General features: G+C 40.3%; 1 protein-coding gene across 1 annotated transcript; it reads left to right on the top strand.

Moving 5' to 3' along the window:
* The first annotated feature begins 1,017 nt into the window (after positions 1–1,017).
* Positions 1,018–24,146, top strand: LOC121397243 (high affinity immunoglobulin gamma Fc receptor I-like). Its single transcript, XM_041573713.1, has 6 exons — positions 1,018–1,098; positions 5,306–5,326; positions 5,915–6,163; positions 6,714–6,983; positions 16,494–16,775; positions 23,712–24,146. The coding sequence occupies exons 1-6, from the start codon at positions 1,068–1,070 to the stop codon at positions 23,885–23,887; spliced, it is 1,029 nt and encodes a 342-aa protein (XP_041429647.1). The 5' UTR covers positions 1,018–1,067; the 3' UTR covers positions 23,888–24,146.
* The last annotated feature ends 226 nt before the right edge of the window (positions 24,147–24,372 follow it).

The raw sequence follows: 24,372 nt of genomic DNA, 5'->3' as shown, positions 1-24,372 counted from the left end.
GGGAAGGGTAACTAATAAGACTTATATTTTATTAAAAACCCTGACCAACCTCCCATACAAAATTTGAGCTTATTTAATAATACATGTAATTTATTATTGTTTAATAATAATAAAAAAACTAAATTTAATCGGTAATCGAGCGAAAACCCATTGCTCAAATTTTTCTGCCTTTTTTCCAGAATCCCTCTAATTTTTCGAGGTTTTGAAAACGTCTAATTGAGATGCCTCTTCCATTGGCTTAAACAGAACCTTGACAGGTCTGACATGTCGGATTTTTGGATTTGAGCTTTTTGCAGTATTAGGGGTACAATAAATCTCGAAAAATTAGAGGGTTTTTTTCCTAGAGTTTTCTAGAATTTTTACACATTTTAACATTCAGATTTTAATAAATAACCAGTTGTGTTATTTTCCTTATTTTGTAACCCCATAAACTCACATTATGGGTTAGACCATTTCTGAAAACTACAGTTCAGTGATGTGATCTATATGATCTGGTCCTACCCACAAGTTTAGCGATATTGTTCTTAAATTATATTATGTCCACTTTGCTTTGTCTTTAAAGTATGCTTGACAAACTTTTACATAATACTAGTGCATTAGTCATCTTCACCCATCTGGGGCTCCTGGATTCACATAGTGAAAAGGGAAATACCCCTGATCAGAGGTGTAAGTAGAATATTGTTTTGTTCCACTTAAACTTTGAGAATAAAATTTTTTTCATAAAGATGTATTGATGTTCCTCCAAGAATAGCCACTCACTGACACTGGAAGTCCAAGAATATGCAATATAGGTCTCATTGGATACAACAGAAAACCCAATACGGGCACAAGGGATCCCTGTACATCTGCCACTGATCACTTGCAAACCATGTTTGAACAATGCGCCCACACATTTCTTTCTTTAGTTTCCAAGCAATTACGTTCCATTTACTAATCAACAAACTTTTTTATTCTCAAAAATAACTATGCTGGAGTTCTAGGAAAAAACAGAAATCAGGAAGCTCAGTATCAACTTCCCATTTTGTTAATAATAAGACATTGCTCAGTCTGTGCCGGCAGCAAACACCATGGCAGCCCTCGTACTGATGCCTTTACTCTGTAAGTACCATTCATTCCATTAGTCTCTTATCAGCTGAAGCTTCTGTACCACAATATGTTCCTATAATGATATATTTATCCAGTATAAGGGATCCCAGACACACATGTACGGATAGAGCAGGAGCTACTGCAAATAACTGGCAGCTGTGGGGACCTATTTATTGCGATTTCTTATCAAACTCAGATGCCTCCTCCATTGTAGGGATGAAAAATTGGGAATATCTGCACTTTGGTCCAATGAATGAGTTGTGAGAAAATATGGAGTAACTCCTGCTCATTCTACAATCTACTCTATTTGGGCAGAAAACAACTCACATGTGAATATTAATGATAAGAGAAGGCAGGTAGATAGGGGTAACGAGCGAATATCTTGGGGGACTGTGGGTCAGTGAGAGAGAAAGAAGAAGGACATGGAGTGAATAAGTTTATGAATATTTCCCATGAACTGTATGTTTCCTTGTCATGTTTATGTGCCGTGTGGCAATGGGAAGAGAGGAGGAAGCAGCCACTGAGGAATCTTATCTCACAGGTACATAAGCCCAGAGATCTCTGTCTGAAGCACCAATCAGATGGTGGGTAAGGGGATTAAGGGGATGGGGAGGAATTAGAGAGGGGCACACACCTGAGGATCTCTGAGCTCTGATACCTGTGCACTATAATATAATAGAGAAACAACTGGCTGCACAAAAATACTTTGATACAAAATGGTTTTTTACATGAAAAAAAAGTGTATAAATTGGAGGGTCTTCGTCATGGGCACACTGAAGAAAAACAGGCCATTTTATATCTAAGTATATTTCTAAATATATATATTTCCACATACATTTTTATTTCCTTTGGACTTTTCCAGGGACCCTGCCATGAGCATCACGTGTAAAACTTGAGAATTAATAGGGAGGGCATCACCAATCCTACATCTTATTCCCTGTGCTCTGACTGGAGGCTCCAGCCCATCCATACTTAAGTCAGCCATAGACGCCCCACTTTAGCAGAATATAAAAATACAACTTACAGAATCTTGTCTGATACGTCAACTTCTGCAGAACTTGATTTACTTCCCTTCCAGAGAACTGAGCTCAGAACTTGCCTTTAATGAAACATGGGGACATATTTATAAATATTTCTGATTTGGCCACACTTCAAAAAATCATGGATAAGTCATGGGCATTTCAAATACATTTTTCAAACACAAATTTCCAGCTTTATCAAGCAAATAATTGGAATGAAAAACTTCAGCAACTAAAATCTTTTTTTATTATTTATCATTGTTATTATTTATATTTATTTTTTTAAAGTGAAAAGTCTCATTGAAAATGATGGAAACAATATAATGTTTGTTTGGAATCAACTTGTTTCCTGAGATTGAATATGAATGCAATGAACCAAGTCAAATTAGTAAAATACGCGTGATATTCAATAACATTTACAAAACCCAGCCAGTGAGTATAATCTGTTTATGGGTCTTTCTGAGGCCCATTTTTCAAAGGTCACATTTTAGTGGTATTAAAGCTTTAAGTAAACTCTATGGGGGGAATGTAATATATTTCGTTAGCATGAAAAAAGATGCAAAGTTGCGTCTCAGCAGCCAAATGCTGGCGAAGTTTCACTAGTGTTAATTCATCAGTGTGAAATTCAAGATAATAAATCTTGAATTTTTAGAGCTCTACAGAAATGATAAAAAAAAAAACTCTTAGAGAAACAATACGACTTGTGAAAAAAAGGGATATCTGAATGTTAGTAAATCAGCTCTTAGTGTAACAGCCCTGGTGTGACAATACTCATGACACACTTGTATTAACTGAAACTCACAGAGGTGTAACAGACTGTGATCAAGTCCCACTTTTCATTGAGACAAGTGTTTATTTTGCAATGTACAAGACTGGAAGTGTGAATTATAGTGAAACCACTGGGGTAAGGATGTCAAAGCGGCATTGTATATTGATAACAAGCAGTGTCACAAGCCCCCTCCTCTGATAAGATGCCCAGTGTAATTAAGATTGGACAAATCTATACTTTGGAGAAACCAACTAACTACTCAGTTAGAGAATGGCCTAACACTGGAGGGCTAATTCCTCAGGACAAGACTCAGCAGTTTATCTAAATCTAAAGGAAAATGGACACTCCATTAGGGACAGTAATGGACACATTTTGGACCAAGAAGACAGATGCTTATGGTGATTCTCATTCATCCAGGTCATGATATACAGTATCTAGTAGAGTTAAGTCTAAAGCAACTGGACTGAATAAGTTCAATGGAACCATTGTGATTGGATGGCTGTGACTTTACTACCCTTACTAAGGGTATAAATTCCACATGCATTTAATGCACAAGGGTTTTAAAAATATAAAACTTTTACAGTGGGCTCTGAGCAGCAGTTGAGAAGCTAATCTTAGGGGTTGTCACTAATTATCCATCAGAAAATGAGGTTGGTCTGTAATATAAGCTGATGCTACAGGGCTGATTTTTAAATATTGACGCTAATTATGCTGGTTTCTGTGCTGCCATGTGTCATAAATTACTTACAAATCAGACTCAGCCTTAAATTGTCAGGTTCTTGAACAACATTTCTAGACTATGTCTTGCCAGTAACACAAAACAAGAGGCTTCAGAAATGAACGTGCAACTGCAGCCTCTCTTTCCCTTTGCCTCGAAACCTCATTCTCATTCTTATCCTGATGTGACCTTACCTTGCCCCTGCTTAACCCCCAGCACCTCCATTATGCACTATGGTCCCCAAGCCCCAGATACGTTTAATGGTAATTTGCCACAGAATTAAGTTCTGGTCTCCAGCACACACAAAGGACATAATTGATTGTAACCCTAATTTTTTAGTAGTAATTTATTTATTTTTTTAAGTAGTATGGAGTGAATGTAAAGAGGGTATAACTGTACCTCTCAGATGCTCAATACATTTTTTGGACGCCAGGAGTTCCTAACCAAAATAACAATTTATAATCAGTAACAGGGTACTCACACAGTACAGGCTTCATTGAGGCAAAGTGATCAAGGGACATTCAGTAACAGAGTGTATCACACACTGACAGATCCTCTAAGCTGATTCCCTATTCACTATTATCCCTACACTAACAGATAGTATCACCTGGGGACAATACCTCCAATCTATCCTCCTATGATGGAGTGCAGAACTGCTCTTTATACTGTAGCTCAACCTATCTGACTTACACTCCTAGAGTGGTACTGTGGCAGGAGCTACACCTATCACTACCTAATACCTGTAAGGAACACTCACCAGCTCTCCTTACTCCTTTGGCGTTGCCCGGCAAGATGGTGGCGCCCAGGGGAGCTGTGATGTTCTTACGCTGATGTGTCAAAACGTGCAGCATCAACACACATTGACATTGCCCAATAATAGGTTCAACTGTGTGTTTCTGGGTGCGCTATATTGCTAATTCTACTGATTCTGATCCTGACCTTGGCCTGTTATATCGTGTATTGAACCCTTGCTGCCTGAACCGACCCTTTTACCTGGACTTGACTTTGTTATTCTCTTAACCCCTTGGATACCTCAAACTGTGTTTGGTGCCCACTGCTTCCTCCTTGGTCTGTAATCTCTACCTGAAGCCTTCGGGCCCTGACAATACCTCACTCACTCGACCCTGTTCCCCAACTTCTCCAGAGTTTACCTCCCTTGGTTGGGGCCTAAGTTCCAGTCAGACATTCACCTTCCTGATGTGGAAGCCAAAGAGGAAGAGCCCAATGATGTGTCTCCTTTATAAACACTTACGTAATACTGACACCTCCTGGCCATATCTGCAACTGCCTGTGGAACACTTTAAATTGGAATAGTAAATACTCCCCCTCCCATCTCTAAATTAGGCCCAACTCTTAGGTGGCCAGGGAATTGCCAACTATTAGGGGATTTCCAGAACACAGGGGAATTTAACCAAATGGACCCCTACATGATATAAACAAAACTCCAAAATATGAGTTTATATCTTATTTTTATGTCTTATAAGAACCTTTTCTATCATTAAAGAAATTAGATTTCATATAAGAGATTATGAAGCTGTGAAATTCTGGCAAATATAATTGTTGGTTTCCACAGGACTGCTAGTAAATATTTCCGTAATAATTACATCTAATCCTCTGCCATTGTTATACAAGTATCTGGAATAACCTGTTTGTTTTTATATAACGTTTACAATGAATCAAACCTTTCAACTCTCTGTCTGTTTCTATTTCCAGTTATTGGCATGGACACTGCAGGTAAGGATTGTTACTGTCAGTATCATTAGTATTTTGTAACCTGCCAACAGAATATTGAGCAATGTATAGAAATGATGCTAAAAACTAAGTGCAAAGTAGAAGATGTTGGTTTTAGCGTGTTAGTATTAGTATTATTATTATTATGGTACCAACATCTGATGCAGAATTTTACCTGCTCTAATCATTCACATTAGTCCCCCCAGTGGAAATGACAATGTACAATGTTGCAGGGATGAAGCAGAAGATGTAACATTAGAGTCAGGATATAGTAAATATGTATTTCCATGGTAACCAGTGATGTCACATGTGGGTCTCACTCACGCCATGTTCCCTGCAGCCATATGGGGTTATGGGACTGTGTATGTGGAGTCTGATATTTTATTATAAAACTCTAGTAATTTGTATCCCCCCCCGATAATCTCTTTCACCAAAAGTGTTGATGCTCAGAACTCCCAGTTTCATCCTAAAATGGTATAATAATGTGAGAAATTGTCATAAATGATTTATAAATTTAAATATGCTGAGCTCTCCATGGTGCCTATATCAGATCTGTACATATAAATCTGTATAACTATTGTGTGTCTGTAGGAGCTGCTGTGAGACCTGAGATTTCTTTCTCCCCAAACTGGACCCCAATATTCACAGGAGAACCTGTAACTCTGACCTGTAATGTGGCTCCTACTGCCCAAGGGAACCTGGAATATTCCTGGTACAGGAATGGACACTGGATATCTGGGGATCAGCAGAGACTTGAAGGAGTGATTTATAAAGGGAAATACCAGTGCCAGGCTGGTGCCAGTGAGAGAAGTGAATCTGTTAGACTGGATGTGAGTTATGGTGAGTCAATCAGATCTGATCTGTTCCTACAGACTCTGTCACACACACACACCACAGATTCAGCTGTAAAGTTTAACATGTCAGACATACAGTCCCTCACTTACCTGTACAGTCACAGTCACAGCAGCAACAAGACAAGACTAGTCACACTATGGGGCACATTAAATAAGGGTCGAATTTTGAAGTTAAAAAACTTTGAAATTCGACCGTCGAATTTGATACTTAGATAATCAAAGTCTTTTTTCGAAGTTTTCAAACGTTTTAGAGCGAAGTAAAAATCGTTCGATTCGAAGGATCGTACAAAAAAAAGTGTGACTTCTAAAAACGTAACGGATGTTGGGAAATGGTCAGTAGTAATAATGGTTTGCTCTTAATAAGTGGAATTAAGTATATTTGTGTAAAACATACATTAGTATTTATATCTGGAAGATCAGACAGTGGATGTACCTTTTCTATAGAAGCCCAACTGAATGAGTTCATGTCAAAAAGGCAATATATTTTCTCTTTAGTGTTTTCTTTACTTCATTCAGTGTCTCTTCTTTTATTTCAGCTTGGCTCATCCTGCAGGCGCCCCCTGATGTTCATGAAGGAGACTCCCTGTCTCTCAGGTGTCACAGTCAGACTCCATATTACACAAGGAACACAGTATTTTACAAGAACAATAAGATCATTGAGTCCCCAGTCAGTGAGTCTGAGTTACACATAGGAAGAGTGGATGTTACTGCGTCTGGTACTTACAAGTGTGAAAGTGAAATAATTTATTATGGAAACACAACTTATAGAGATTATAAAAGAGCCAGTCGTTACATCTCAGTCTCAGGTAAGATCTGATGGAACAGAATGGGACACTGAGGGCAGTTGGACAGGAGTGAGGGACAGAATGTACAATATGATCCTATTCATTCTCATGATGGGAGAAAAACCCATAAACACAATGGGGGGAATCAATCAAAAGTGGAAGAAACATTTGTGGGGAGTAAAATTGGTGTTAAAACTTGTTTAAATAAAATCTCCACCTTCACAAGCAGAAATCTGCCACTCAACTTTTCATATTCTGGCAAAAGAAAGAACAGTTTACAGACACGTTTGTGAATATGACATTACAATGAACAAACATGTTCTCCCGCAATTTTTAAAATTGACTCAGCTCTGTATTGTTTCCTTCAGTCTCCATTCACCCCACATTTAGGTGCAGTATTGGGGACTAATTATCATATTCATGGAGACAAGCAGCCTATTGTCAGGGTAAAAACCTTGTTTTCTGTTTAATCACTAAATGAACAACAATAGGTTTCTAAACAAGAAAAACTATAAATATTATTTTTATATGTTAATGTAGTTTATTGCCAACATAAAATATATGACAAAAATATGTTTTTTTTAACCTCACATTTGCATTATTCTTGCTAATTGAGGCAATGTTAACATTTTGAGTAAATATATAAATATGACAGATCTTTATTTAAATATAAAGTAACGGCACCTTGGGAAATGTTAGTTTTTGTATCAGTAGACAGTCCCCCCCCATCATGTCCAGAACTAGAGCTGCCCAGTAGTGTTGGCCCCAGCTTTGTTCCTTCCAGCCTCCATCTTGCTGATCAGTGAGCAGCACATACACACTGGAAGCTAAAATGGGCCCATGGACTACTGAACACATTCCTATGTGAGATAAATAATGGGACTGGATATATAATAAAGTGTGTGTTCTGTATTATTGGCAAAGTGGCAGGGAATGTCTATCCTGGAGTAGAGATGTCGCGAACTGTTCGCCGGCGAACTTGTTCGCGCGAACATCGGGTGTTCGCGCTCGCCGGAAGTTCGCGAACGTCGCGCGACGTTCGCCATTTTGGGTTCGCCATTGTTGGCGCTTTTTTTTGCCCTCTCACCCCAGACCAGCAGGTACATGGCAGCCAATCAGGAAGCTCTCCCCTGGACCACTCCCCTTCCCTATAAAAACCGAAGCCCTGCAGCGTTTTTTCACTCTGCCTGTGTGTGCTGAAGAGATAGTGTAGGGAGAGAGCTGCTGCCTGTTAGTGATTTCAGGGACAGTTGAAAGTTTGCTGGCTAGTAATCGTTTTGATACTGCTCTGTTATTGGAGGGACAGAAGTCTGCAGGGGTTTGAGGGACATTTAAGCTTAGGTAGCTTTGCTGGCTAGTAATCTACCTTCTACTGCAGTGCTCTGTATGTAGCTGCAGTGGGCAGCTGTCCTGCTTCTGATCTCATCTGCTGACTGCTGCAATAACAGTAGTCCTTGTAAGGACTGCTTTTATTTATTTTTTTGTTGTTTTACTACTACTACTACTACTACTATAAGAGCCCAGTGCTATTAGTCTAGCAGTGTTGGGGAGTGGGACTGGTGTGCTAATCTGCTGCTCCTAGTAGTTCAGCAGCACCAACTTTAATTTTTTTTTTTAATATTCATTTTTTTTTTATTTTACTTTTTTTTATTTTACTACCGCTGTAGTAGTGTATAAGTTGACCTTTTAGGCATTATTTGCCCTGTAGGCATTATTTGCACACTGTTTTCTTCAACCTGCCATCTAGCTGTGTGACCTTGTTCACATTCTGTCTAAATATCCATAATATTACCGTCTCCAGAAAAAACACCGGAGTGACTTTTTTCAAGCAGCCATAATATATTTTACGTAATCCGTATCCACCGCTGTAGTAGTGTATACGTTGACCTTGTAGGCATTATTTGCACACTGTTTTCTTCAACCCGCCATCTAGCTGTGTGAGCTTGTTCACATTTTGTCTAAATATTGATAATATTATCGTCTCTAGAAAAACCACTTGAGTTACTTTTTTTCAAGCAGCATTCATATATTTTACGTAATCCGTATCCACCGCTGTAGTAGTGTATACGTTGACCTTGTAGGCATTATTTGCACAGTGTTTTCTTCAACCCGCCATCTAGCTGTGTGACCTTGTTCACATTCTGTCTAAATATCCATAATATTACCGTCTCCAGAAAAAACACCGGAGTGACTTTTTTCAAGCAGCCATAATATATTTTACGTAATCCGTATCCACCGCTGTAGTAGTGTATACGTTGACCTTGTAGGCATTATTTGCACACTGTTTTCTTCAACCCGCCATCTAGCTGTGTGAGCTTGTTCACATTTTGTCTAAATATTGATAATATTATCGTCTCTAGAAAAACCACTTGAGTTACTTTTTTTCAAGCAGCATTCATATATTTTACGTAATCCGTATCCACCGCTGTAGTAGTGTATACGTTGACCTTGTAGGCATTATTTGCACAGTGTTTTCTTCAACCCGCCATCTAGCTGTGTGACCTTGTTCACATTCTGTCTAAATATCCATAATATTACCGTCTCCAGAAAAAACACCGGAGTGACTTTTTTCAAGCAGCCATAATATATTTTACGTAATCCGTATCCACCGCTGTAGTAGTGTATACGTTGACCTTGTAGGCATTATTTGCACACTGTTTTCTTCAACCCGCCATCTAGCTGTGTGACCTTGTTCACATTCTGTCTAAATATCCATAATATTACCGTCTCCAGAAAAAACACCGGAGTGACTTTTTTCAAGCAGCCATAATATATTTTACGTAATCCGTATCCACCGCTGTAGTAGTGTATACGTTGACCTTGTAGGCATTATTTGCACACTGTTTTCTTCAACCCGCCATCTAGCTGTGTGTATTATCGTTTCCAGAAAAACCAACTGAGTTTTTGTTGTTGTTGTTGTTTTTTTAAAAATAATGCCAGGCAAAGGCAGGCCGCCACGCAGAGGCCGTGCTAGGGGCCGTGCTGCTATGCAATCCTGTGGCCCTAGCAAATTGCCCAGTTTTAAAAAGCCAATGACCCTGAACTCCCAAAATGCTGAAGAGGTAGTTGACTGGCTTACACAGCACACCCCATCCTCTACCGTTTCTAACTTTACCACAACATCCTCCTCATCCTCCACTGCTATGGCCACCCCACGTAACACTTCCTCCACCACCGGTGCCCCTTCTTCACTGGGGTCAGAGGAGTTATTTTCCCATGAGTTTCTTGAACTGAGTAATGCGCAACCATTATTGCCAGAAGAAGATGAAGGAGATGAGGACCTTACACCAGATTTAATTCTGGCAGAGAACACGATAGAGATGGACATAATGAGTGATGAGGAGTAGGTCCCCGCTGCTGCTTCCTTCTGTGATGTGTCAGAAGAAATTGATGCATCTGAGGAGAATGATGATGAGGAGATTGATGTTTTGTGGGTGCCTAGTAGAAGAGAGCAAGAGGAGGGTAGTTCAGATGGAGAGACGGAGAGTCAGAGAGGCAGTAGGAGAATAAGACTTAGAAGAAGCAGGGAGGACAGCCCGCAGGGATCAGTAGGGCAACAACATGTATCGGCACCTGTGTTCAGCCGGCCAACGCACCCGCCATTGCCGCCAATGCCGCCAACTTCTACTGTTACCGCCAGATCGCACACTTCCAAAAAGTCAGCAGTGTGGGATTTTTTTAATGTGTGTGCCTCTGACAAAAGCATTGTAATTTGCAATGAGTGCAGTCAGAAACTGAGCCTTGGTAAGCCCAACAGCCACATAGGTACAACTTCTATGCGAAGGCACATGAGCGGCAAGCACAAAGCACTTTGGGAGCAACACCTCAAAGGCAACAGGCAAACTAAAAGCCACACTCCTTCTGGTCCAGCATCTTACTGCTCTACCTCTGCTCTCCTTGACCCGTCTGAACCACCCTCCACTCCGCCTTCCACCTTGACCACCTGTTCCCATTCCCAGTCATCTGCCACCAGCCAAGTTTCTGTGAAGGCCATGTTTGAGCGTAAGAAGCCAATGTCTGACTGTCACCCCCTTGCCCGGCGTCTGACAGCTGGCTTGTCTGCACTCTTAGCCCGCCAGCTTTTACCATACCAGCTGGTGGACTCTGAGGCCTTCCGCAAATTTGTAGCAATTGGGACACCGCAGTGGAAGGTACCCAGCCGCAATTTTTTTGCTAAAAAGGGAATACCACACCTGTACCAACATGTGCAGAGCCAAGTTACCGCATCTCTGTCACTTAGTGTTGGGCCAAAGGTCCATATGACTACTGACGCATGGTCCTCCAAGCATGGTCAGGGCAGGTATGTCACCTACACTGCCCACTGGGTGAACTTGGTAATGGCTGGGAAGCAGGGAATGGGTAGCTCAACAACAACAGTGGAGTTGGTGTCACCGCCACGGATTGCACGCGGTTCTGCCACCACCTCTACTCCTCCATCGCTCTCTACCTCGTCTTCTTCTTCTTCTTACTCTGCTGCTGGGTCCTCCTTCTCCTCCTCCACACCTGTGCACCCCCAGCTCCCCCTAGGCTATTCGACGTGCCAGGTACGCCGTTGTCACGCTGTCTTGGGGATGACGTGCCTGGAAAGCAAAAACCATACCGGATCTGTACTCCTGTCATCTCTGCAGTCACAGGCCGATCGGTGGCTGACCCCACACCAACTGCAGATCGGAAAAGTGGTGTGTGACAATGGAAGCAATCTGTTGGCAGCGTTGAGACTAGGCAATTTAACACATGTGCCCTGCATGGCACATGTGTTAAATTTAATAGTCCAACGTTTTGTCTCCAAGTACCCAGGATTCCAGGACGTTCTCACCCAGTCCAGAAAGGTGTCGGCCCATTTCAGACGTTCCTACACAGCCATGGCACGCCTTGCTGACATTCAGCAGCGCTACAACATGCCAGTCAGGCGTTTGATTTCTGACAGCCAGACTCGCTGGAATTCAACGCTCCTTATGTTGGAACGTCTGCTGCAACAACAAAGGGCCGTCAACGAGTACCTTTTTGAACTGGGTGGTAGGACTGGATCTGCACAGCTGGGGATTTTTTTCCCCCGTTACTGGGTGCTTATGCGCGATGCCTGCAGGCTCATGCGACCTTTTGAAGAGGTGACAAATATGGTCAGTCGCACCGAAGGCACCATCAGCGACCTAATACCCTTCGCTTTATTCCTGGAGCGTGCCGTGCGACGAGTGACAGATGAGGCTGTAGACCAGCGTGACGAGGAGCTGGAAGCGCACGATTTCTGGTCGGAATCACCAGAACGAACCCAGGCACCTGCTGCAACGCAGGGAGAGGTGCCAGAAGTGGAGTCAGAGGAGGAAGGTGGCTTTGTGGAGGAGGAGGAGGACCAACAGGAGCAGGCTTCCCAGGGGGCTAGTGGTGACCTTTTGGGGACCCCTGGTCTTGTACGTGGCTGGGGGGAGGAGACCGTGGATGATGCAGTCCTTGATAATGAGGAAGCGGAGATGGATAGCTCTGCATCCAACCTTGTGAGAATGGGGTCTTTCATGCTGTCATGCCTGTTGAAGGACCCCCGTATCAAGAGGCTTAAGGAGAAGGACCTGTACTGGGTCGCAACGCTACTAGACCCTCGGTACAAGCATAAAGTGTCAGAAATGTTACCAACATACCACATGTCCGAAAAGATGCGGCATTTACAAACCAGCCTGCAAAACATGTTGTACAATGCTTTTAAGGGTGATGTCACTTCAGGAACTCATCAACATTCCAGGGGCAGAGGTGCCAGTAATCCTGCCACGAGCACACCTGCAAGGACAAAGCCCTTTGTAACGTCAGACATGCAAATGTTTTTCTGTCCAAGGCAGCGCCACAACCCTTCTGGATCCACCCTCAAAGAACGCCTCGACCGGCAGGTAGCGGACTACCTGGCATTAACTGCAGATATCGACACTCTGAGGAGCGATGAACCCCTGGACTACTGGGTGCGCAGGCTTGATCTGTGGCCAGAGCTGTCACAATTTGCCATGAACCTCTTGTCTTGCCCAGCCTCAAGTGTGCTCTCAGAAAGGACCTTCAGTGCAGCAGGAGGGATTGTAACTGAGAAGAGAACTCGCCTAGGTCACAAAAGTGTCGATTACCTGACCTTTATTAAAATGAATGAGGGGTGGATCTCGGAGGGTTACTGCACGCCGGAAGACTTGTTCTGACTTCTATGCAGCTGTCCTTCTCTTCAAGCCTCATGACTCCACACACAGCTGTCCTTTAGCGTCCTCCTCCTCCCTCCGCCACCGTTACAAACTAGGGTGCAAACCCTTCTGGTTTAATTTTTTCTGGCCTCTGTGCTTCAGTGGCTGCAACCAAAAAAACTGGGCAAACAATGTCTACAAGGTCAACGTATGGCAAAAAATGACTATTTTCAGCATTTATATGGCATATTTTTTCTGGCAACTGTGCTTCAGTGGCTGCGTCCAAAAAAATGCATATTTTCTGCATTTATATGGCATAATTTTTCTGGCCTCTGTGCTTCAGTGGCTGCAACCAAAAAAATGCATATTTTCAGCATTTATATGGCATAATTTTTCTGGCCTCTGTGCTTCAGTGGCTGCAACCAAAAAAATTTATATTTTCAGCATTTATATGGCATAATTTTTCTGGCCTCTGTGCTTCAGTGGCTGCAACCAAAAAAATGCATATTTTCAGCATTTATATGGCATAATTTTTCTGGCAACTGTGCTTCAGTGGCTGCGACCAAAAAAATGACTATTTTCAGCATTTATATGGCATATTTTTTCTGGCCTCTGTGCTTCAGTGGCTGCGGCCAAAAAAACTGGGCAAACAATGCCTACAAGGTCAACGACGTTGACCTTGTAGGCATTGTTTGCCCAGTTTTTTTGGCCGCAGCCACTGAAGCACAGAGGCCAGAAAAAATATGCCATATAAATGCTGAAAATAGTCATTTTTTGCCATACGTTGACTCAACGTATATGGCAAAAAATGACTATTTTCAGCATTTATATGGCATATTTTTTCTGGCAACTGTGCTTCAGTGGCTGCGACCAAAAAAACTGGGCAAACAATGCCTACAAGGTCAACGTATGGCAAAAAATGACTATTTTCAGCATTTATATGGCATATTTTTTCTGGCAACTGTGCTTCAGTGGCTGCAACCAAAAAAACTGGGCAAACAATGTCTACAAGGTCAACGTATGGCGAAAAATTACTATTTTCAGCATTTATATGGCATATTTTTTATGGCAACTGTGCTTCAGTGGCTGCGTCCAAAAAAACTGGGCAAACAATGCCTACAAGGTCAACGTATGGCAGTTGTTTAAAGAGAACAGTAGATTACTAGCCAGCAAAGCTACCTAAGCTAAAATGTCCCTCAAATCCCTGCAGACTTCTGTCCCTCCAATACAGAGCAGTATCAAGCAGATTACTAGCCAGCAAACTTACTATCATCTGTCCCTGAAATCACTAACAGCTCTCCCCCTACACTATCTCTTCCAAGCACACACAGGCAGATTTTTCAGATACATTTTTGCCCTTGATCCCCCTCTGGCATGCCACTGTCCAGGTCGTTGCACCCTTTAAACAACTTTAAAATCATTTTTCTGGCCAGAAATGTCTTTTCTAGATGTTAAAGTTCGCCTTCCCATTGAAGTCTATGGGGTTCGCGAACCGTTCGCGAACCGCTCGCGTTTTTGCGCAAGTTCGCGAATATGTTCGCGAACTTTTTTTCCGACGTTCGCTACATCCCTATCCTGGAGGGCACAATCATTAGTTTGAGGCAAATGTAGAGCTGAGAGTTACTGACAGCTAATGGGGTTACGAAGAACTAAATACAAATTTAGCAAAAATGTTGTTTAAAATTTGTGAAAAATCTGGAAACTATTCTGTTTAAAAGACAAATTCCCAGAAGTGGAGATAGAGGTTTGTGAATATAGCGGGAAATCCGACAATTCTGTCTCTACTTATTTTGTTTCAATATCAGCACTTTTATGATTTCTCCCCACATTGTCATTTATTTCATGTCATACAGTAACAACCAAAACATGTGTGTACAGTATAATGGTCAGGCCTCCAGCAACCTCATGGTCTAACTCTAGACAGTGTGACTAGTGATGGGCGAATTTACGTGATTCGCCGCCAGCAAATAAATTCGTGAAACGGCCACGAAAATTCGCTTGTGAAAATTCACCGGTGTCAATAAAATGTTGCCGGCGTCAAAAAAAACGAGACGCAGACCCCATTTTGCGAATTTTTCGCAGTTTCGCGCATTTTGCAGGATATTCACGAATTTTTCGGCAAATCGAAATGGTGCAAATTCGCCCATCACTAAGTGTGACTTCTTATATTTTGTATATAAACTCATATTAATGTAGGGGACTACATTCTAATATAAAAGCTGAACACATGTGCTCAGGGTCCATTTTGCCAATCCCCTTACCTGAGCAGGCAGGAAGGGTTGTGCTTGGAACTTAGACAGGTCAGGTCTAGCTAGTGATCGGCTACTCACTTTCATAGATCACTCTACTAAGCATTAGAGTTCACTCCTTTAAGGGAAAAGGCTGAACGCTCAGATTCTTCATCGTCATCATCCTCCTTTGTAGAGTAGCATCCAAGAGAGAAGAGCATGATACCAAAGATTTACCCATAACACACTTGAGCCAATAGGAACACATTCCTTCCTCAGGGCATAGCATGTGGTAAATATATTATCAGACCAAAAATGGTGATTGGTGCGCATATAATTATATGGGGAAGAAAGATAAAAGATAGAAAGGCTGGGGATATTTTCCAACTGTACCTGTCACAGAATATTGCAATATGGTGGGCTTTACCCACTTGTGATTCCCATGGACCCAGAGAAAGAACAAATCTGTGGATACAGTGTTTCCTCTAATTGGGCTGAGACTCAATGGAAACATATCTATTTGCTTCTAAAGGAGTCACACTGAGGGTTGCAGAGAAATGTTTGACCTTGTGTGTCTCTGGGAAACACTGCCAGTCCCCTGCTGGTGTAATTGTATCAGAGGAAATGTGTGCACCCCATAATTACCATTGTGTTTGTATCTATCTGTCCTTCCATGGTAATGCTCACTGAAACCACTGGCAAAGGAAAACAATGAACTTGATATTAAATGCACTTAATAGTTCAGTGTTATTTCATTCAACATGTTTATAGATTTTTTATATATATTTATTTTATTTTCCTAAGGGCTGTGGCACATGGGCATTTTGTCACTTGTACTTAATCTCCTTCAGTGTGTGATCTCTTTACATCAATGTAAATTATTGGTGGGAATACAAATACATCACATAGTAGCCTGAAGTTGTGATTTACATTAATGTCAGTGTGAAGGGAACATCCAACAATTTGTCGCCTGCACTAGAGGAGATTAAACATCAACAAAAAATCCAATGTAACAAAGCCAGATATGCTACTACATATATACTAGTGCGTGTGCAAGATATTAGTCTCATTAGTGTCGGACAAATGAATATATACATAAAGGTATTTTTTTTTGAATTTTGTTATATTTTCCTATTCTCTTTTTCATGTTACAGAGCTGTTCAGTACCCCCCAAATAACTGTGGATCCATACCCTTGGACAGAAGGAGATCACATGACCATAACATGTGACACAAAGCTCAGCCCACACAGAGAGACTACAGAGCTACAGTTTGTTTTCTACAGAAATGGGCACAATGTGCAGGGATTCAGTTTATCCAACCAATATGGAGTCCCCTCAGCTCAGCTGGAGGATTCTGGGAAATATACCTGTGAGGTACAAACTACAACCGGCAGTGTGAGGAAGAAGAGCGGTGTTATAAATGTTGAGATACAGGGTGAGCAAGGATCATTATTATTTTATTTGCAAACTAATCAAATTGAAATATTATTGCCAATATTTAAATGTCACTCCATTCCTATAATATGGCTGCAGATAAAACGTATAGTTGTTCACTTAAACTGATTAAATGATGTGAGCTCTGTAAGGCCTAAATCATTCAGATGGGGCCAGTGGCAAAAAAAAATAATAATCATGATTTATTAACAGTTACAATAGCAATATAAGTGACACAGTGTTTTTAAGCAACCAGAAATAATTGCTTAAAGTAACCAGTATTTTGTAGCAGAACATGAGAATTCTGACCATTGTTGTTGATCACATTGGATAATGAAAAAGCATTTGACTCTGTTGAATGGAATTTATTTTGGGCCACTTTAACAAAAATAGCCATTGTAACCAATTTCAGAAAATGGGTCCCTGCTTTATATCATAATCCAATGGCCCATATAATAAAGTTACTCCAGTTTGACACTAAACTGCAATAAATCTCTGATCTTCCCTATTGACTCCTTTCATGGAGATGCACATCATTTTCAGGCAGATTTACAGTGATCCTCCACTTTTAAATAACTTGGAGTTTACAGTTCACCAAATCCTTTTTAGAGAAATGAAAAGGAACCCACTTGTAACCAGTTATCACATTTAAAGAGTTACTTTTAAAACTATTTCTCTTCTATTTGTAAGTAACACATCAATTAATTCTTAGTTGTAATGACACTAATTACCCCACCATAATGGTGTACAAAATGCAAATGCTTATAATTCAACTGTATATCTAAGTGCAGAGCAATCATACCAATTCATTGATTGAGATAATTGATAATTCTAATTAAAAAGACATCTATTGATTTCTTCCAAGGCTTAATAGATAATAATTCATTAATTGTGAACCTAAAGTGCATAAATCAATTCATTAAAATTCATCAACTAATTTGATAATAATCAATCTAAAGTGCAGTTCAATAGGAAATTAGTAGGATTTACTTCCCAAATTGATTCTAATAAATAAGCAGAAGAGGAATCAGTAACCGTTTATATATATATATATTAGGATAAATTATTCAACCAACTTGCTCAAGTTCATGAGAAAAAGGAGAGCAAATTTAATTAAAAATGGTGGAATTGTCCCAAAACTGCTGCCTAATGTTTTTTTTTTATCCCTGGGACACTACAAAGCTGGAGAAGACAGGGTAACCGGGACTGTGGTCTCATATGATAACATAAGCTGTGAAGGAACTGACTTTGCCTAAAAAAACACAAATCAACGGCCCCTTAGAGTTTGTATAGGACAGATGTAATAGGGACAAGTATGAGAATGAACTTGAGCAATTAGACCCTTAATCGCCACCATAACATAACCACATTGAATAAAAAAGAAAGAAAAAACACTTCAAAAGGCAGTAGCCTTAAAAGTTAAAAGTTCACCAAAACCTATACAAATACCTGGAGCTAAACGTTGTCCTCTTATTGACTCTTCTAGAGACTAAGCGGTAAGTTTGGAGCAATCTCGCACTAACAACACTTGATAGAATCAACTAATATAAAATGAGTATGCTTGCCAAATGTGTTTACCACCCTCTACTGATCCACCTTTACACCTTCAATATATTTACTCTCTCTGCAATACACAGTGGATGGAGGTTGTTTGGCAGCACCCAATATATATTTTCATTATCTGGCCACTAAATTTGTGAATGTATGGAGGTGAGCTTTCCCTTCCACCCATAATACCCTCTTCCTAAAGAAATCCAAGGTGGAACAACTACCTGATACTCTGATACCAAACTTCTATTTACCCTTTGGTACATGATCTCATGATCTACTGTACATCAAGGGTCCCCAACCTTTTTTACCTATGAGCCACATTCAAAAATAAAAAGAATTGGGGAGCAACATATTCATGCAAAAAGTTCCTGGGTGCCAAATAAGGGCTGTGATTGGCTATTTGGTGATTGGACTGGCAGACTACAGGAGGCTCTATTTGGAAGTACATCAGGTTTTTATACAACCAAAACTTGCCTCCAAACCTGGAATTTAAAAGAAAGCACTGGGAGCAACATACAAGGGGTTGGTGAGCAACATGTTGCTCGTGAGCTACTGGTTAGGGATCACTGATCTATATGATACACTGTCACCCACAGGGGCTACACTACCTCTCCCACAATTACATAATTCCAGCCTCCTAGTCTCACTAAGGGGCAAATTCACTAAGATTCGAAGTTGCGCCAGGCGCAACTTCGCCTCGCTTCGCCACACTTCGCCAGGCGTAGTTTCGCCAGCGCTCCGCAAATTCACTAAAATCCGAAGTTGCGCTCAGGGGTAGCGTAAGATTGTGAAGTTGCGCTAGCGTTGATTCGCTAAGTAAAGCTAAGTTACGCTAGCGAAGGCTAATTTGCATACGGTGCCAAATTCAAATTTCAATGGAGGAATACGTATCAGCACTACAAATGGCTAGAAAACCTTCAAAACATCAAATAAAAATTTTATTTTGCCCTACACATTTCAGCCTATCACCCATAATGTAGAAAACACGCCAGCGTTTTTTGGGGCTTATAAAACATTTGCGCTTCGCCTGGTCTGAGGTGGTGAAGGAAGTCTAGCGTAAAAGGTAGCGTTCAGTACACTGCGCGTTAGTGAATTTGCGTAGTTACGTCGCTAGTGAAAATTCGCCAGGCGTAAGGGTGCGAAGTAACACTAGCGAAACTACGCCAGCGTTCGTTAGTGAATTTGCACAGTAACGAAAATGCCAAACGCTAGCGAATTAACGCTAGCGTTCGGCGCTTAGTGAATATGCCCCTAAGTTGGATCAATACTTTATGGGTAGTGATGGTCGAATCTGTCCCATATTGCTTTACTTAAAAATTCATGAAATGGCGAAAAAATCCACGAAAGAGTGAAAAATTTGCAAAAAAGGCATTGAAGTCAATGGGTGACAAAATAATTTTAAAACTTTTTATACGTGCGACTATTTTGTCCGAATGCATTAAAGTCAATGGGCATCTGAATAATTTTGATACGTCGTTGAATTTTCACAGCAGTTTTGCAAAAAATATTTGCGGTCAGCGAAACTTGGAAATTCGCTCCAAATACATGCCTGGTGAATAAATTCACTCATCACTATCTATGGGCAATAAATATCATCGTGGTTTTCTACAGAAATGGGCACAATTTGCAGAGATTCAGTTTATCCAACCAATATGGAGTCCCCTCAGCTCACCTATAGGAATCCTATAGGATTCTTGGAATTATACCTGTGAGGTACAAAATCCAGCTGGTAGTGTTACAAAGATGTACCCACTAATGGTAAAGCTGCTGTTCCAAAGTTATAAGGGTTCACAGACTGACATGAAAAACATTTATTATTTATTTAGTTACAGAGCTGTTTAGAACCCCACAAGTACTTCTGAATTAATACCCTTGGACAGAAGGAGATCACATGACCATAACATGTGACAGAGCTCAGCCCACACATGGAGACTACAGAGCTGCAGTGGTTCAGCCTACTCACAAAATTTCAACCAAAAACAGGGCAATTTAAAAAAATATGGGGAAACACGGTGCTCTGATTCACTCCATCATCATATGTGTGTGAATGTTCAAATACTCCTCCATGAAGTCACATATCACATAAAGGGAGTTATAAATTATTAGTATTTATTAGTGACCAAATGTATAAACTCAAGGTTTTTTTTACTATAAAATTCAATTTTAAGTGGAAGAAAAATCAATTTTTTTGAGGTTTATTATACCGCGAGGCTGCAAAAAGTCAGAATCTGAAAATACTCCATCTTCAACCTGTTGAGGTCCTGTAGAAGTCAATGGCAGAGGTCCTATTTGCAATTTGAAGATATTATTGTCTGTGCTGGGTTTTGTATGATGATATGATACATAAGGGTAAATTGTGGATTTCAGTTTGGTCAGATTTTAGTACATAACCCCTATAAACTATATAAAGCCCCATAAGGTGTAATTTGTTTATTAAGAGGTCAAAAGAAACCAAAAAAGGCCACTCACAAACATCCAGTTATGTACAACATGTAAGGAATAGAAGTTCAATGAGCTTCATGTGGTTAATTGCAACATATGGACAACACAAAGTGGCAAGATACATATTTTTTATTCATATTAGCACATTTACACTTGTCATTTAGACCAAATGACCTTCAGTCTTGCAATTTCTTGCCCATATTACAGGGGGACAGCATGTTCTTCAAAGTTCTTGTTTTTTATAAATTGACGTATTCATCTAACATGGGATCAGTACTCAAAGTGTGCCTTATATAAGATTGTTATGCCCCCAGCAGTGGTTGATTGTTTGCATAGCACCACCTACTGGTTTAACTAGTGGTTTATATTTATTGTTATGAAAATTCTTTTTCTTTACTTTCCATACCCCCACCATATGACCATGTATAATTCAGGAAATGATTAGTATTGCTCTCATCTTCATACTGTTAACAGCCCAGGTATTATTCCTTCTACACTATTTCTATCCTTCCAGACTCATGGTAGCATCGTTGGTAGGTAGTACTTATCCTCAGCTCTGGTTTAGAAATATAAATAGTTATTTCCCTTTTGTACTTTCTTTGTATGTAACTGTTATATGGCACCCTATAAACGACCAGGCATCTAGGCCTTACTCTTTCACAGATGCTTTCCACCTTATGTGTATTTAGTTATTTAGTTAGTTTTGCATATTTAGCCAACCACACATTTTTTAATGAAACTGCCGCAACAAAAAAAGTTGCAGAGACAAAAAAAGTGGCCACAGCAATAACGCCCATTGACTTTAATGCATTTGGAGTGAGAAAAAAAATTGCACGCGTAAAAATTTGTCAGGACAGATTCGCTCATCACTATTCAATGTACTTTATACAGTGTTTACTGTATTTTCTGAAGCTATGCCATACTGTACAGCTTCACTAAACCCTGTTTTTTATTTTCTTCAGCCTCACACCTTCCCCTTTGTTGATTAAACTGAATCTCATTAATCTGTCTCGGTGAATTCATGAAGGAAGGAAATTGGCTGAATATCAAGCTGCACACAACCCCAGGGTAACACGTAGTGAGGACAGAACAAAGATGTTTTAACCCTATTTGAGTTATCATTATGTTTCATATGAAAACAGGGTGGTTTATCCCTACCAGAGTTGCTTTAAAGTTGATCTGATTTGTCTTGCCCATAGCTAGGACCTTAGCTTCCTTCACCCAACAGGTAACATTGTCTTTTTCTTTGAATCTATCTTCCAAGATCTCACATTCCCTAAGGAAACCACTGTCTCATGTACAATTTCTTCTTGCTCTTAAAGGAAAACTATACCATGAAATGAATAGTTGTGCAAGAGAGTTTATATCATAGTAAGTGGTATATTAACAAATCTTCCAAAACTGGAATATATATTTAAGTTAATATTGCCCTTTTACATCTCTTACCCTGAGCTGACATTTTGTGATGGTCTGGGTGCTGCCTCAGAGATCACCTGACCAGAAATACTGCAGCTCTTACTGTAACAGGAAGAGATCACCTGACCATAAATACTGCAGCTCTAACTGTAACAGGAAGAGATCATCTGACCAGAAATACTGCAGCTCTAACTGCAACAGGAAGAGATCACCTGACCAGAAATACTGCAGCTCTAACTATAACAGGAAGAGATCACCTGACCAGAAATACTGCAGCTCTAACTGTAACAGGAAGACATCACCTGACCAGAAATACTGCAGCTCTAACTGTAACAGGAAGAGATCACCTGACCATAAATACTGCAGCTCTAACTGTAACAGGAAGAGATCACCTGACCATAAATACTGCAGCTCTAACTGTAACAGGAAGAGATCATCTGACCAGAAATACTGCAGCTCTAACTGCAACAGGAAGAGATCACCTGACCAGAAATACTGCAGCTCTAACTATAACAGGAAGAGATCACCTGACCAGAAATACTGCAGCTCTAACTGTAACAGGAAGACATCACCTGACCAGAAATACTGCAGCTCTAACTGTAACAGGAAGAGATCACCTGACCAGAAATACTGCAGCTCTAACTGTAACAGGAAGAGATCACCTGACCATAAATACTGCAGCTCTAACTGTAACAGGAAGAGATCACCTGACCAGAAATACTGCAGCTCCTGAAGGGAATTCCACACAAAAGTAGAGTGCTACACCTGTTGTTTAAATTACTTTTCAGGTGTCAGGTGCTAAACAGCTTCAATATTTTCCATATAGTAGGTTAACTTGTAGTAGTTGATTCTAGTTTAATATGTTGTTGTAAGAACTCCAGCAAGAGACAGGTCTCTGTAGCTAAACAAGCGCCTCTAACTGTAAGTAAACAAGTGTTTAATCAGAAATATCCATATGTTTAACTAAAGCAGAATCAGACTTTATTGACAAAGTTGTTGCACACAAGGAACACAAATCATTCATTTCATTCTTTATTGGGGAAATAATGTGGCTGCTTGTGCCAGATGCTTCACTCAAACCCACTGCACATTAATGTTTATATTGGGCTCTTACAGTAACAAGTGATATCCCTGAGCTACAATTCCTACTGGGGCAGAAATGTCATGCCAAGATTGTGTGCTGGGTGTCTTTTTGCCTGAAACTGCTGTTTTATTGGGGTTGGAGCAAACCATTCCCCTTTGGAATACTAAACTCAGGAGCAGATTTATTCATTTTCTATGTTGTGCTTCTTCCATGATTCACAATACAATAAATAGCATTTAGGCATGGTTCTCAACGGATCACTGGAATCATATGGGCATCGTGTCCATACATTTATTTATTTGTTAATATGTTCTCAAAGAAGATTTACCTAATTCTTTAAGTTATTTGGAATACCTCAGCATCTTCAAGGCCTTGGTACCGATAATTTTCCTTAATATCAGTTTGTTCACCATAAGGATATTAATTCATATTATCTTTCCCCAGATGGAAACCAAACAGGAGCTGTGCAAAATACAGTGAGACTGGTATTGTCTGGAGTTATATTCATCATTATATTGTGTCTTCTCTTCTACCACAAAAAGACAATGGCAGTGACATATTCCCAGGAGACAGAGGAGAATGGAGGAGAGATCAGGAATGAGGGAGAATGTTCTATATAATGGCTGCTATGTCTGAATCTTACTTGTAAAGGTTCCGTCTATGATGATATCAGTGTCCGTCAGGCCATGAAGATGTTCCTCACCAAATACTCACATGGAATAGAAACAGGAATGTTCATTATTATTATAATTTCATTGTTATTGGTGATTGGTGAATGTATTCACCGGGCATGGATTAGCGGCAAATTTCTTTTCTTTGCACTTTGCCACCTGCGAATTTTTCTGTGAAACTATTGCAGAAATTTGCTACAAAAAAAAGTTGCGCGCCTAAAAATGCTAATTTTTTTTTTGATGCCCATTGACTTTAATTCATTTGGACATAAAAATTGTGCATGTAAAAAAAAATGATTACGCTTCAAAATAATTTTGACGTCCCTTAACATTAGGACAAAAATGTGCATAAAAATTGTTGCACGTCAAAATTATTTTGACACCCCATGATGTCAATGCGTTTCACAAATTTTTTTGGAGATTTGCAAATTTTT

Source organism: Xenopus laevis, chromosome 8L, assembly GCF_017654675.1.
Source record: "Xenopus laevis strain J_2021 chromosome 8L, Xenopus_laevis_v10.1, whole genome shotgun sequence".
NCBI classification, from domain to species: Eukaryota; Metazoa; Chordata; class Amphibia; order Anura; family Pipidae; genus Xenopus; species Xenopus laevis.
This window is presented reverse-complemented; position numbering and strand designations above follow the sequence as displayed.

Coding starts and splice junctions, on each gene's coding strand:
- LOC121397243 (XM_041573713.1), top strand. CDS start 1,068: ATGGCAGCCCTCGTACTGATGCCTTTACTCT. Junction 1,099..5,305: donor CGTACTGATGCCTTTACTCT/GTAAGTACCATT, acceptor TTCTATTTCCAG/TTATTGGCATGGACACTGCA. Junction 16,776..23,711: donor TATAAATGTTGAGATACAGG/GTGAGCAAGGAT, acceptor ATCTTTCCCCAG/ATGGAAACCAAACAGGAGCT.